This window comes from Serinus canaria, chromosome 13 (genome assembly GCF_022539315.1).
Source record: "Serinus canaria isolate serCan28SL12 chromosome 13, serCan2020, whole genome shotgun sequence".
Lineage (NCBI taxonomy): Eukaryota > Metazoa > Chordata > Aves > Passeriformes > Fringillidae > Serinus > Serinus canaria.
Window position 1 is genome coordinate 8,521,628 of NC_066327.1, and position 16,084 is coordinate 8,537,711.

Genomic DNA, 16,084 nt, shown 5'->3' on the forward strand with positions numbered 1-16,084 from the left:
ATAAGTCATGTTATCTTGTTTTACCCATGAGATAAACACGTGTAATGTGCAGTTGTCACAGCTTAGGCAGCACCAAGAACAGTGGCACATCTGGAATTTAATTCCACTAAGTATTTTTGGTTTGTGTGGTACAAAACACACACCAAGACGTTGCCAGTACTCTACTGGAGCCACAAATGTAGATGAAATGGTTTTCACAATTAATACAAAGACAGAGTAAAAGATGACATTTCAATATTTTATTCAAGTCGGGTTTGGGTTTTTTATCCATTTTTAGTAGTGTCAAGTACAGCATTTTGGGGTCTAGTTCCACACAAAATGGAAGACTCTCTAAAAATGTACCCATTTAGTTGCTAAAAAAAAGTGGTAATAAAAGAAAACTCCGTTTTAGAATTAGTGATGCAACTATGTGATTTCAGTTGCAAAGACTCTTCCCTGATTATGTCCATTTTACAAGCTTCTTCATCAGTGCAAGGGGAAGGAACCACAACACATGACAGGCAGTATTGGCTGAGTCACATCAAACCTCCTTCACAAGGACTTGGACAAGGTAGACAACCTAAAGCATTCTGGAGACAGCAGTAGGTGTGGGATAACCAAGTAAGACAAACCATGGATGAAACACATATCTAAAAAAATAAACTTTAAAATCCCTTTTTCAGACAATTTTGCACATTCCCTCATTGACTGAAACCTTAGGTGTCAGAACATTTTGCTTACACAATGAACAGTACAATATAGTGGTCTGCAATTCCCAGGTTTTATAACACATTATCACATTCCTTGTGCCATCAATATATTAGTAAAGGTAATCATCACCTTCCTTCTTCTTATCACATGGCAGCTGACAGATGTGATGAGCAATTACATAAAGAAAAAAAAAGCTAGGATTTTTTATTTATGATTTTGTCTCCACTTCTTTAACATCATTTTTAAAGCTTAGCTGTCTTTAACCAGGACTAGCAGGACAGATACGTAGCAACACTTGCACCCCAGACAAAACATTGAAAGGTACACTATTTTCTGAAGGTAGCTATGCTGTATTTTCAGATTAGCAATTATGAAATCACTCTTTATGCTTCAAATTCCAATCCTAGACCAAGTTTGTGACCCCCTGCATTGATATTCTTGCCATCCAACAAAGCTGACAACGTCAGTTTGATACCTGCAAAAGAGAAAAGGGAGAGAAAAGTCAGCTTAAAACTTGGAATGAGCTTTATGTTCCGAAAGTGCCATGTCTGTTACTGCTTTAATTTATTGGGTAGCCAAGTTAATGGGATTTGGCAGTTGGCCTTGGAAGGACTGGGCATTTTAAAACAATTTACAGATAAGAAATCTTTCTGAATTATGAAATTTATAATAAACCATGATGATAGATTCTGCTTTTTATCACTTTGAGTAATTAAAGCTCTGAGCCAACTCACTGCTGCTGGTCTACTGATTAATCTAATTTTAGAGTCCAGAATTACAAAACCTGGGACCTTGATACATACTCACCTTTCTAAACCACTTTAAAATCTGGGTATGAAAAAGCCCAAGCCCCATCTGCTGTAATATCTCATGTCAATCTGCTCAGTATTCTGGCAGCAGATTTATTACACTACATTAAAACCAATTTTGCAGCAGAAAGATTGCCCTCTTCCTGGGCCAGGGGACCTTGAGAAAGTCACATTTTTAAGAAGAATAAACTCTGTAATAGGAAGCCTCTGAAATATTAAAAATTTAGTTACTGACCTGTGACACAAAAAAATATACACATATTTTATATCAACATGAAAGACTATTTGACTGGTCAGTGAACAATGATCTCTAATAATTCTGCTTCCAACAGATATCCAAAATTAACAGAACAGTCCCTAGAAAAGTTCATCACTGGCTTGCCAAGCATGAAGAGCAATCTTACAAAACCCATCATACTTTATCACCAAAAAACTTCTGATATTTCAAGATTAAAGTATCACTTTATTGATTCTGACTTTTTTCTGAATAGACTTACCTGGCTTTAAAGTCTGAGTGTATCCTAACCCAATCAGACTGGAGTTGTTCACTTTAGCCTTAAAGGGAAACAATAAAGCATTATTTAGTAATAAATAGTAAATCATTTAGTATCTTTCTTTAAAGTTCTCCATGCCTGAGACTTATGCAACAGCTTTTAAGCATGTAGGGATTTCCAGTTTTAAATCCCAGATAAATCTAGAGTTAATTTTTCTACAACTTAAATCCCAAATCTCAAAGAATCTACAGTTACTGTAGAAAATAATGAGTTTATTAACATAATTTTTAATTTTTTCCAGACTGACACAAAAACAGTCTCAAAATAGTGCCCAGTGATAATAAAACATTCTGTGTCTCTTAAGGAAAATCCAATAGCTGTGCTCTCAGGCTGCCAAAACCAAAACAAGCAGATCCAACTACACAGCACAGAACTGCATCAAGACTCTGCTGATGGAAAGGCTGCTTTCCTTTTCCATTACAAGCACTGATTTTCAAATGCATATAAATGTACATGCACAGGACTCACAGAAAAAGAGGCATCTGGGTCAATCTGATACTTGGCTGCTATTCCAAAGCGAGTGTTGCTATTTCCAGCTGTCCAAGCCAGATTCACAGCAGTTTCCAATTGATCATTCACCTTCTGGTAAATGGAGCCGCCAAATTCTGTTCCATCATTCCTGGAAGGAATGCATTAGTGTCGTTTTAAACAGCACCCCAAAACAATCATTTTTTATTTTTCCAGTAAGAGCACAACATCCACTTACACCTCATTAAATATCCCTATAACAACTAAGATAGAGACATTAGGCCAGATTGGTTATGAAGCTATTTTTAGACACTTCAATTCATTGCAGATTATTATATTTCTACAACTTCTGAAACTGAAAACAACCCATGACAAACTATCAAATATTAGACTAATTTTCCCTTTCCTGTAGATAGGAATCTTTGTAGTAGAGAGATTTATTTTTCCCTGAGTGTCTCTGAAATAATTATTTTTCCTGGCAAATGTTTCCTTGTGCCCTGAGAGGGCTGTACCCCAGTCCCAGAGCCTGAGTCATCCCAAAACTGCCATGTCAGCATGCTTTTACCAGACACAGAGGAACTGTATCACAGGTGAAGATGTCAATTTAATGTGCAAGTCTATAGGCTTTTGCAAATGAGTTCCATTTGCAACAGTCTTTAAGGAACATCTGTGCTATGGTCTATGGACTAGAAACAGAAATGGAACTAATTTTGCTTTGCAGAGAGCACTGGCCCACAGCTGAATGGTGAGTAGTACAACTTCCAATTACTACTGTCCCATTGTCACACAGGAATAAAGTGTGGTAAATAAAAGGCAAAAAGTTAGAGCATGCAGATCGTAAAAACAAAACCAAAAGACTGCTAAAGGCCTTGCACTCCTCATAAACCAGTGAGCATCTGAATTTCCATTTTTGCTTTTTTTCTTAAAGAGAGGATACACACATATTGTAGAAAACAGGCTTTAAACCCCAGGAAGATCTGGGGTTATTTCTAAACTGTGAAATAATCTGGTTCCAATTACTAGAGTACACCAGACCTTTAGTGATTATAAAAAGGGGTGGATTTAGGATCTTTTCCCTTTACACCCTTTGGTCTGATATTCTTTAGTTCATAACATTTGCACAAACAGCACTGATATGCCTATTTAGAAGTTCAAGCAATGGCAACAGCCTTTTAAATTGTTAGAGCAATTCTTCCAGAAAAACACTACAATACTTACTTCAGATAAGACTGAAGCTCACATTAACTGCATGGGCTTGGCTCTCAAGAAAAGGAGGGATTAAAAAGGACTGAGGAGAGCTGGTTATACAGGCAGATTTTGTGCAAGGTTCCCACACAGCTCTGTCTTGACCTGCAACATTGGGGGGGGCAGTCTGAGCTATGCTTAAAAAATTAGGAAAGTCATATTTAAAACTAGAAATTATCCAGCCCTACCTCCCTTGTTTTTATTATTAAAGAATAATAATAATAATAATGTCAACTTCTTTTTAACTCTAATAGTAATAATAACACTTTTTTATGCCAATAATAGCACTATTAACATAGTTTTAGTAAAAAAAAATAACACTAGCCCCCTATGAAAATGAATATTAAGGCACCCTGAAGGCAAGTAACTTTCTAGAGTCCCCAGCTAGTTTGTGTAATGCCAGGAACAACAAAAAAAAAAAAACATGCTTCATGCCCCACCTAGTTACATTATCTGCTCTGCCACAGCATCCCAGTGAAACACTGACCTGTGTAGATGTAAAAACCAAGCAGCCTAGTGAGGGAAGTTCCATACACAACTCCTTCTGGGATTATACAAAAGCTCTGACACGTTCTCAAAGCTGAAATACATCAACCACCTAACTAATCTATTATTAAAAATAAATAAGATTTCTATTTGTATCATACATCAATAGTTTTGTACAATAACAGCAGCCTGAGAAGCAGACCCTCAGGAATACAAGAAACAGATCTGAGCCCCCACTGCTGCTATGAGTTTCTGCTGTTGCTTTAATTAAGAGCAATAATAACCACAGCATTTTATAGCAAAAGCCAATAATGCAATGTTTTGAACTGCTACAGCACAACTAAGCTGAAAGTCATTGCACTTGAAGGAGTAACTTCTAACTCCTGAGTGGGAGGGGACCCCACATATTGTTTTGATGGAAGTTTTCTGCCCACATTTCTGTGCTTTGGCAATCCTTCAAACACACTGTCTGGGCTGTGGGGGTTCGATTGTTCTGTAAGGCAGCGGGAGCTTCCTAAACCAGCTCGCTGCAAAACAGCATGAAACGGAACAGAAGGCCTTTGAAGAAGTAGCTCTAGGAAGGCAGAAGAGTTGTTCAGCCCCCAGATGGAAACAGCCTGGAATAGCTCTGCTACATGCAAAATATCCAATTACCCAAGGGCACGGAAAGGGGGGGCCAGGAGAATGGATTAGGGATTGCCTCATCTTAAAAAACTGTCTTCCCCAAAGGCATAAATTGCCTTTTTAAGAGGAACAGGAGACAGAGAAATTAAGGTTTTCATGGAATTTGATCCTGGTTTCCCACTGCTGATACATTCAGAAAGGGCAAATACTTGTGTAATATATTATTAGAAGCTGCAATACTAAATAAACTTTTACACCATATCCCTTCCGGTACTAAAACAAACCCAGTCCCTGACTCTTCCAGTCACTCCATTTTGCCTGTTCTTGTTCATCCTCTGATTAACTCCTTCATCTACACTTCAAACCACCATTTTGCATGATGTTAAAAGGAAAGCATTGCTTTTATTTCAGCTTTCACAAAGAGTATTTTTATAACTTACTCTTTTTATTATATCACTAATGAATTCTAACAGTCCTTATCTGTTAGATAGACACTGGACCCTTGGGTGCTCAGTGAGTTCCAGTTCCTTCCATCATGCACTCCCTTACCCACACAACTCAAAAAAAAGGTAATGCAGCTGAAAAAATACAGCTTGACATCTTTAATGAAGAATTAATTTCCAATTCACCATTCCCTTGTTCGCCATTGCTGAACCTCTGACCCTTTCACTGTTTAGTAAGCAGCAAAATCCTTCCAAATTCCTTTTTAGTGCCTGTCTGCCAATACTTACACATTAGTGTGAAGCTGGAATTCATCAGTCTTATAGCCAACAGCAAAGTTGCTCTGGGTTACTCTAGACTTTGCTGTCTCAAAAGTCATTTGGTAGCCTGCCAGCCACCCCTCGTAGCCGAGCACGAGAGCTCCGCGTATTGAAGGACCCGCAATATCAAAATCCATGTCACAGCCGATGTTGATGTGCTCCCTTTTGTACCCCGACTTAATTTTAGCACTCTTTTTCCTAAAGAGAAAAGACAGATATCATATCTTTGCAAAGGTACACCTGTAGGTAGCAATTCCATCATATCACTTAGTTTTTAACTCAGTGTAATAATAGTTCCTGAAGACAACGTGGACATCTCTAGAGAGCCACATGATATGTCACATTCTCATGTTCACATTTACAAAATCCTAAGTCAGCTACAGTGAATTCTTTGGAAATGAGCTATAAAATGTGGTGTGGTGCCCTACAAAGCACTTCTGGACTGTCTTGTGAAAAGCAGCTGCACACAGATGGGAATTGACAAAACTGTATTCTCATCTCCAACTGATACAATGGTTTTGGAAGTTTGGTACATACAGAGAAGGGATGGGAACTGTAGAAGTTTACAGATTTGCCACTAGAAGTCCACAGTAGTGGACTTGCTTGCCTGCCCCAAGCAAAAAACTTCTGCCTGTCCCAGGCAAACAATTTTTAGACAATCCTAGTGAATTGGGTAATTTTATTTACTGTGACAGACATTAGGAAATCACTACTTTGTGAAATTCTCTGCTGTGAAGCAAGCAGGCTGCTTCAGTGGCTCTGCCATCCCCATTTCTCCTTATGGTACTTTGTGAACTTTAATGGTTACAGCCATATACAGCCACCAGAAAGCTGCCAGGTTAAGGCAGAAATAAACTTTCCTGAGTCACTTGTTTATTTTTATACTATTGACCAGAACAGTATTTTCTCATGTGTTCTTAGGTTGATTTACATCAAGGGTGCAGACTTTCACAAGGCAAGAGAGTTATGTCTGATATATTCAGTTACTCTTAATTTAAGATTTTTTTCTTCTCTTTTTACAAGTGTCTTCTGTCTTTGACCAAATCTTTACTGAAATCTTCCTGGAAAAGTCAGGCTAATTTGAAATTTCAAATCAACTTTTCATGTCAGCTCACAAAAACAACCTCCAAGAACAGTATCAGTGCTGTATCAGACCCACACAGAGACTGATCTCTTTTTTTATTATTATTAGCTCAGACCCAGGAATTTCTTGTGTTTTGCAGAATCAGAAAAAAAGTGCAGGAGTGCCAAAAGCACTCATCTGCGACTTTCGTAAAAGCCAGCAGTACCTCTCCCACCAATGTCACAGGGACAGAGGTAAGAACACAGAGTGCTCCAAAAAATGACTTTACCTGCTGAAAGATTCGTCACAGTCAGTAAGTAATAAGGAGGGGAGACAAGTCTCATATTCAGACATGGTGCATCACTGTCAAACTAAGCCAGGTCACACCAGGATTGAATCTCACTCCATTTAGCCACATTTAACAGTTCTCTCAAGGCAATCATAACTACAGTGTCTGTGAAGGGCCTAAGAAATAGTTCTAGACCTCTTACACCATTGTACAAGGTTTTTCCTTTTAATTTCTCTAAGAATCCTACCAGTTAAGAAATAATTTTAAAAATCTACTTGAGATTTTTCTGATTAACAAAAATACCTTGTTAATGTAGAATTAGGAGTGGACTGAATGCAGTTGACAAATGCAGAACACTAAATCTAAAAGACAGGTGAAAGCTCCCCTGGGACTATTACCCTGAGAGCCTGCAGTGCAGTCTGCTGCTCTGGGAAGCTGATGAGCAGAGTATTTTGACTCACTGGCAGCACTGCTTGCACAGATAATCAGGGGAAAAAAATAAACTAACATCTAGAACTACAGCTGCTGCTTAATCCCTCTGGCCCACATAAAACATGGCATCCAATCACCATGTCAGGAATACTCATCCACCACCCAGGCACACTGTGGCCTGCAAGAATTCAGATGATAAATTCAGCTCGGGACAAGAGCCCAGTTCTGTGTCAACCTATCAGAGCTGTGGCCAAGTGGCCCCTGGAGCTCGTTAAGCTTTGCACTACAGCTGACTTGTTTGGTGCTTTTATTAAGGCAGCAGCTCATCCTCAGACATGGCCAGAAATACACAATGGAGCAAAACCACAACTTTTTCTTCACTCTCTAATTCTAACTATAATTTTCAAGCTACTGTGTTTAAGTTTGCTTGCTATAGTTAAGGATTATAAAGGGATTATTAACACTAAGGTGTAAATGACATGGACGTGATTTCATCATACACAGGCTGATTATTACCTGTCTTTATATCTCAGGACAAAAAATTAAAAATGCCTTTTTTGTCACCATAGCTTACTCATTTCTTACCCAGTGTTAGGGGAGAAGGTGGAGTCAAAGGTCAGCTTCAGGCCCCGTGCAAGCTGAACAGAAAAGAAATTCAGTGATTGGATTTCTAATTAGACGTTGGTGTAAGTGAATTTGTAAATTGCTTTACTGGAGCCAAAAATTACCTGATCTTCAAGAGTAATCTCAGTGCCTAGTGTGTTGTCAGTGTTCCACTTTTCTGTGAACATCAATCCATATTCCACCCATCTATATTTTGTCTCCAAACTACCACTGACTTTGTTTGTTTCTGAGTTTGCTGAACCTGAGCTTGTAAATTCCTAAAAGAAAAAAACAATTTATACATATTCATATTAGTTAATATATACATATATGCAATCAAGCAAATGCTTATACTTGTAGAACATAACAGTCATTATAATCTGTTAAATATTAGTTCATATAAATACAAGTATTTATATTTATATTTATTTTAAAAAGAAATATGCAGTAATCACAAAACCACTGCAATGTTTTGGATTTCAATGTGCTTCCAAACTCACCAGTCCATTTTCAGATCTTGTTTTCAAATCAAGCTTTATTAACCCAAAACCTAGAGAGTGAGTAAAAAATATGAATCATATATATGTTGATTTGAAACGCATTTCTGATTTATTTCTTAAAACTCTCTTCTAAATCACGTGTGAACTATTAAATAGTGAAACCAAACCATGTGTTTCTAAGAAGCAGCTTGTACTCACTTCAGATAGCACTTGACTGATGAATCCTATTGACCTCAGCAATATAACTGGGATCAAATTAGGTAAGAATACTTATTTTCCCAGTGAGCAGCATTCTGTTCATAAGCAAACTACTGCCATCAGTGATCCTGTTCATCAATACAAGGGCACAGCCAAAATACAGCACACAATTTTCTCACAAAACCAACAACAGTTCTATGGGGAACAGGAAAAATTTTATCAAAAGAAAAGTAAGTTACCCTCCCTTTCCAAACAGCAAGGACAATGTGAAACTGTGATTCTATGGATTCTAATGGAAATAACTGGGGTATTTCTCAGGGGAAAGTAATAAAATCCTAACAGTTTCAGGAATCAGGTAGACAGCAAATGCCCAAACTTATTTTGGCTTTATTTACCATATCCCTTGGTGAAAATGTCTCTGGCAGATTTGCCCAGGTCAGCATACGCAGGTGGAACAGCCATTTTCTGGAAAGGAAAATTTAGGAAATAAAAAAAAGGAAACTACAGCATTCAGAAATTTACTTAATTCTTTTAAGCAACAAGAAACTTAAGCCCATTTCAGCCCTTTCATTTTGTATCCCCCACCCACACATAAATACAGCCTGAAGAAAGCAGCTATTGCAAGCAGTGTGATTTCATTTTGCTTGGGAGCCAGAAGCAGCAATGACCACGTACCTGCCACTAAGGATGTGAAAGAGGCTGCAGAGCTAATATATATTAAAAGGAACTGTCTATGCCTTTCCAAAGAGTTAACTGTTATTTTCTTATCAGTGTAACTCATGAATGAACTTCTGCTTTTTTCAAACCATTTCTCAGAAATGTTTCTCCTGTTTCTCGCAATGGATCTCTGCATTCTGATGTAAAGCATTAGGACCCCAACTCATTCACTAAGGAAATGTAACCAGAACAAGCATCTAATTCAGTACAGAAAATGGATAACATTTATGTCAGCAAAACCAATAAATGGTCATTCTTATGTTTCAGTTTTCTTTGACTTTGCTATCGCTATTAATGGGTTAAGGTCTCTCCTTAGACTTTGACCTTTAAGTGTATTTCTGTTCACCTGAGAAAAAATGACCTTGCTGAGAAAAATTCAGCCTGCAGGGAGGCTACCCTGTGAGGCCAGGCCATTGGGAGGGCAGCCACAGCCCTGCTTCAGCAGCAAAATGCAGATTAGAGCTCCCTGCAAAGGCACAGCCCAGTGCTGGGAACACTGCAGGGGCAGCTTCCTCCACTGTGTTTTGTTTCTTAGGGATGCCCACACTGCCATGGAAGTCCTCACATTCCCATCTTTAGCAGGCCCTGACATTCTTAGTTCAGTGGCCTCCTGCAAAAGACATAAATGCATCCCATTTTCTCTGCCACTGGGAAAATTGTCTCACCATATACAAAGGAGAAAATAGGATTCTGAGGAACAAACCAAGCAAATCTCATTTTTTTTCCAAGTACAATAATTTCTACTCCCTTATTCAAATAAAGTCATTTCTGTAGGGGAGACAAAGTCAAGCGATCTGAAATGGTGCAGAACTTCTGTCTTTGTAGACAAGATTTCTGAATTCTACACAGCAAAGGAGATAAATCATACATATAAAGCTAATCCTCTCAATACCAAATGTTGCACTAAAATTCCATTTTCACTAACTTTTTGGCTATTCAAAAGTAATAAGCAGTTTACTACATATGCACGCAAAAGCTTTAAAAACTGCCTCACATTGTTACTCCACAGTATTCAATGTTAGCAGAAAACGACTCCTTTAAATCCCACAAAAACCCACTAGGTCCAAACACAAGGGTGCCTTAATATCTCTCTGGCTGCAGCCTGGGATGCAGCTCTCAGGCAAGCTCACCACCCCATGGAGATCAGATAGGGACTTTCAGCAGTCACTCAGCGCCTCAAGCACTCCAGACAACAAGCTGGGGCCTGTTAAAGCAGGATATTGCTATTGCATAAAGGAAGAATCCCTATCCTAGAGGGAACAAAACAGATCTGGTGGCTGAATAAAAGCAAACAGTCTTTTCAGAACATATAGTAGGATACAAGGGCACATACTATGATGTAGCTGCAGTTGCAGACTGCTTGGGTGCATGTCATTTCTTCCCAGCTATATCCACTATTAAAATGCATCCCCAAATACACAACCAGCTAAAGAGTTAAAATATTTTAATTTTTTTAAATTCATATTCCATAGCAGTTTTAGCCGCTTATATTGCACCTAAATTTCTCTGCTTGGATTTGTTTTGTGAAAACATAAAAGCAGGAATTTAATTTTTATACACAAAATCAGCCTTTGAAAGAGGAAAGAAAAAGGGGAAAAAAAAAAAACATAAGCAGAAAAACCCCCTAAGAAAGTATTACCATATTTTGTAAGCAATTCCTCTGCTCCTCATTGAAGTCACTAGAAGCAGATATAATACCCTGCTTGGAAATTACCCCCCAAAGTCAGGGCAGCACTCAGGAAAGGGATGGCAGGAGTCACTAAGAGCTGTCTGTGTACAGCAAATGCTTCTGCCTTGCCAGAGCAGCCCAGCCCCATGAGAACCCTCTGATGGATATTGCCATTTAGCATCATCAAAAATTAAAAATATGACAAATCTCTACACTTGAAAAATCAAATAAGCATTGCTTTGAAAGCTAATGCACTGCTCTGCCAGCTGGATCTCGGAATCTATCAGATCTATTTCATCAACAGTCCCTTTGAGTCACTTCATAAAATCAAAATATTTTCTTCATAAATGAATGCTGTATCCTTTTGGGCTGAATTTTCTCAGTCATGTTTTTCCCTTCTCCAAACCCATGAAGCCAAGTTTTGTTCCCTGATGCCTATGTATCTCCTCTGGCTGTGGCCAAGCTCATCAGGTGCATGAGCTGTGCCAGGCTGCTCCACTGCTGCAGTCTGGGCCCAGAACAGTGGGAGACATGAGAGCTCCACTTAGACAATTACTATAATTAGGAGACAATACTGAAAGCCAAATCCCTGCTGGTTGTAAGGCAAATCATATAACACACACAGAGCAAGGTGTTTAAAATTGCTGAGTGTGGAAAACACTAGGAGCTCTGTACTTGGTGGCTAACCTTGCCATTGTCAGCAAGAACAAAACAAAAATTTCTGTTTGCACTGGCTAATAATAAGAAGCCTCTTGTTTAACAGATGGAAAACAAACCTGATTACATCCTGTGCGAGTACAGGTTGTAAGACAAGCATGCTTAGCAGGGATTCAAACTCTTAAAGGATCAAGGAATGGCCGTGGCCAAGTGCCCTTGCTTTTCACCAGTGGGATCCCTGCACATTAACTCAGATTAGGTTTGGACTGAAATGAATTCACTGCTTTTATCCTTGTCCAACTGTGCAAATAGCTCAGCATGACTACGGACCTCAATGCCGGCACAGAGTGGGCCAAGCAGAATATCTGTAACGTGTTCCAAGTGGGAAAATATTTTGGTTTTCTTGAGTAAGAAACACCAAAGTACAAATGATGACCAAAGAAAACCTGAACTGAGGAGTAAGCTCCAAGTGCTGCTATGAGCATACCTCCAGGAATACCTGATTTATAACTGCCACAGGGAGAAAACAGGAGTTCCCTTTGGAGCTGCAGGACTCAAGAGATAGCCCCAGTGAAGATTTCATTACAGCAGGCCAAATTTGACTATTTTCCAATGTCACAGATGGCAAAGTTTTCACTTGATGATGCAGTTCTGAGCAATTAAATCAAATTCAGGCCAAAAAGTAACAAACCCACAGGGTGCCCTGGTAAATACAAGGATTGGCTGCAACCAAAGGAAAACTCATCTCTGCTTGATAACTGTCATACATGCCTAGGTTAAAGTTTCCTTGCACATATTTATCAGGTTTATGATATTTACGTGGGGAAAGGAACAATCAAAAATTTAATGTAAGAATCCAGTCTATTATAAGAATAAAATTCCCATTAAGACAATGGAAGTCTATCAGATTGAAGGCTAAGAAAGTAAAAAGGTTGGAATTATCCTTATGCAGCCACATTTTATTCCCACTAAATCTGAACTCATGTACCATTTCTTGATGGTACCCATAGTTCTGAACATTCCAGCTCCCTGTCTCCAAAGGCATGAAAGTAGCACAGTACTTGCTACTTTTGCAAGTAACAAAAGGTGCTACTTGCAGGGTGGACACATTACAGCTGCTAGGAGCAGCTGGGAGGGACAGACAGCATTGGGTTATGTGACCAGGTACAGTCTGTCTGCATGGGGAAAAACCCACATGAAGGTCTTTTGCCTCAAGGTTAAAAACAATACTATCTCCTTTATTAAAGGAAAAATTATTCTTTGGAATGAAGCAGCTTTTAAGTACCTTTCTGGACCCCCAGCCTGGGCAGTGTCATTTCCCAGCCAATGTCTGTTGTGTCAATATACCACAGAGGATGGGACTTTGCTCTCAGAGAGAGAGCAGGGCCCAGCTCCCTCCATGACCTATGGCTGCCTGGAGGCACCAGCGTTCCTCTACAACATCCCAAGCTCCCAGGGGAGCACAGTGCTGCCTCCACACGTTGGGTTTTACGGTCCAGATCCCAAATCCCTTCAAGTCATGCCCACAGTCTGCTTCAGATCAGGTTCAGCAGCCTCACTGTGCAGAGATTTAAAAGCACACTTACCCCTAAATACATGCACAGTCACACAGAGGTCAAACATCAAGCTGGGCACATTCACGAGGCTTTTGAGAAGCCAGTAAAAGCACGTGGTTTGTAAATACTCAGCATTATTAGACACAATACTTAACAACACTTTTTGTCCCAATTTGCTACTGTGCCAACATCATATAATCCATGCACCATTATGACTCAAAATTTAAGATTGGGAGTCCACAATTTCTTTTGTTGCAGACACTATAAAGCCACGCAGCGTCCCTGTGACACTTGCAGGATCCCAGCCCTCCTGCTGGAGCTTTGCTCTGGAATTGCACGCATGATGGAGCAGAAGGGTTTATGCAGTAACTCTGTAGCCCAATAAACAGAGGAACATAAAGGAAATAAACCCCTTAAAAGCAAATGTCAATATTATTATTTAGGCTATACTAATTATAGAATTAAAGAAAGAGACAGCCTGCTCTTAATCGTATGGGTACACATTAGGAACTGCAGTGTTGTATGGCAGCCCCTTATTAAACTATCACATATAAGTATCGATTAAATTCACTTGGGGGGAAGTCACAGCTTGCTGTAGCTACTGTAGCTACTAAACTGCAAGGGAAGGACACAGAACCACATCCCCACATGGTAAATTAACCTGTTTTTTCTAAGTACCTGCAGAGGAGAGGAGCAGTGCTGCTGTCCCACCCCGTGCCACCAGCATGGCAGGGCCCAGGCCAGCGCACGCCCGGCAGCGCACTCAGGAAGGGACATGTCCCTCACTCCCAGCCCCACTCAGGAACACCCAGCACCACATCAGTGGGGATGAGTAATTAAAATGGAATTCTGTCCTCCAGCACGATGTGACAGCTCACACAGGAAAGGAGCATCTGCTACAACGGTGGATGTGTTTTTCTCTACCTGCAGCAGATGCCAAGCCCAAGAAGGCCTGAGCTGTGTGTCCTGCCTCCATCCTAACAGTGCCAAGGCTGGGGACATCCTCCTGCTGCTACAGCAGCCAACAGTGATGTCCCCCACACCTTCACACCCCTATACACACACCTCAAAATGTGGGCAGGAAGAAAAGGTGCATTGCCTTTGATGGAGAGCGCTGAGGGGAGGCATTATTCTGGAATGTCATTACAATAATGCAAAAGCCCATTTCTGACAGAAATTCATAGGTGAAATGCCATGAAGAAGGGTGATTATTCAACCATCCACTGTACCCAACAAAACAAACTGCAACACACCTCTATTCTCACTAAGTCATCTGAGAAACAAGCTGGGATCTGTTTCTGCTGGAATCACTATAAATATTCCCCAGAGACACAACCCTGCATTGGTCACTGATGATGAGTCAGCTGCACTCCACTCCATTTTCTGAAAATTTTGTTACCCTTTTTTTTATTTTTCAAATACCTAAAGACTGAATGAGTCAAAGTCTTTTTCCCCCTCCAGCAAGAGTTGTTCCCAGCAAGGGCTGTGACAAGGCAGAATCGAGGCAGCTGCTGCTGTGGCCCCACAGTGCTCGGTACGGGAGCAAAAAGCAGAGACATGGGGATTTTTAAACTGACATTATTCCCCACAAGTACAAACCTATATTCTGAGAATAAGCAGAATGAAATGAAAGAAGAGATCAGTTTGCATGCTTGGCTTGAGGCTTGGGGTTTTGGTACATATCAGAATGAATTTGCCAACCCGCAAGAAGGATGCCGGGGGTGAGGAGGAGCGAGGTGACAGGGATGTCAGAGCCAAGACGGTGATGAACGCGGGCAAGTACGGCCACTTTCAACCTTTGCTCCCCGGGAAGGAGCAGAACGATCCCGCAGGCTGAAGCGCCTGCCGCACGCTCGCCGTGGCCCAGTGACCTTTCTCCTCCCGTCACGGGGCCAGCGCCCGGTTCGCTGAGCTCGGCCTCCGCGCTGCGGCCGGCGGCATCCCGGGATGCGGCGCCGGGACCCCGCCGCGCCCGCTGTCCCGCCACCCGCGATGTCCCGGCCACCCGCGTCTCCCCAGCAGGCCCCCGTGTCGCAATGCCCGGCATTACATAAGGACAGAGTTTTATCCCCGTTCCGCCGGGCCGCGGGTGGGCAAACCCGCCCGGGGCGCTGCGGGCTGCCCCCGCTCCCACGCATGCCCCGAGCCCGGGTCCCGTCGCCCGCATCGCCCCGCACCGCGGCCCGGCACCCCCGCCCGGGACGGCCCTACCTGCCCCCGCCGCGGCGGCAGCTGCGCTCCGCTCCGCCTCGGCCTCCTCCGGCGGTGGCTGCCCCTGCCCGGTGCCTCCCCGGGCTCTGCGACGGCGGCGGTGCGTGACGGCGGGCGGGACCGGCGGGGCGGGGCGGCCGCGGCGGGCGGGGCGGCCCGGGCTGCGGAGCCGCTCCCCGGGCACGGGGTCGCGCCGGGCAGACCCCGCGCCCCGGCCGCACCCGCTCAAGGCACCGCAGCGGGCCCCGGCTGCGGCATCCGCGGGATGCACCGGTGCCAGCCCCGGCACGACCCGGGGCACCTGCAGCTGCCTGGGTACCAGAATGCCCGGCTCTGCGGGAAACGAGACGAGGTGACTTTTAAAGGGCCCTTCCAAGCCAAACGATACTGATTGGATGAAATTCCCCATTTAGTCTGAATTAGCTAAAATAGAATTGCCTAGAATGCAATTTGGAATTTAATTCTAACTCCCGGTCTTGTTAAAATTTCAATTCTCCGTATCCTGGTTGGGGCAAGACTGGAGGGAAAGGAGGAAGGGGAAGGAGGATTTGA

At 41.8% G+C, this 16,084-nt stretch overlaps 1 protein-coding gene across 1 annotated transcript; it reads right to left on the reverse strand.

The window, feature by feature from the left end:
• Positions 1-224: 224 nt before the first annotated feature.
• VDAC1 (voltage dependent anion channel 1) lies at positions 225-15,652 on the reverse strand. Its single transcript, XM_030229287.2, has 9 exons — positions 15,533-15,652; positions 9,118-9,187; positions 8,525-8,574; positions 8,150-8,302; positions 8,007-8,059; positions 5,608-5,835; positions 2,522-2,672; positions 1,997-2,054; positions 225-1,165 (listed from the first exon to the last, which is right to left on the reverse strand). The coding sequence occupies exons 2-9, from the start codon at positions 9,182-9,184 to the stop codon at positions 1,074-1,076; spliced, it is 852 nt and encodes a 283-aa protein (XP_030085147.1). The 5' UTR covers positions 9,185-9,187; positions 15,533-15,652; the 3' UTR covers positions 225-1,073.
• Between the last annotated feature and the right edge of the window lie 432 nt (positions 15,653-16,084).

What these genes read in the sequence shown, in the direction of transcription:
- VDAC1 (XM_030229287.2), bottom strand. Translation starts at nt 9,184, where the DNA reads ATGGCTGTTCCACCTGCGTATGCTGACCTGGGCAAATCTGCCAGAGAC. An exon ending in ACCCAGATGCCTCTTTTTCT is followed by an intron (nt 2,055 to 2,521) that starts GTGAGTCCTGTG and finishes TTTCCCTTTAAG; the next exon opens with GCTAAAGTGAACAACTCCAG. An exon ending in CACTCAGACTTTAAAGCCAG is followed by an intron (nt 1,166 to 1,996) that starts GTAAGTCTATTC and finishes TCTCTTTTGCAG; the next exon opens with GTATCAAACTGACGTTGTCA.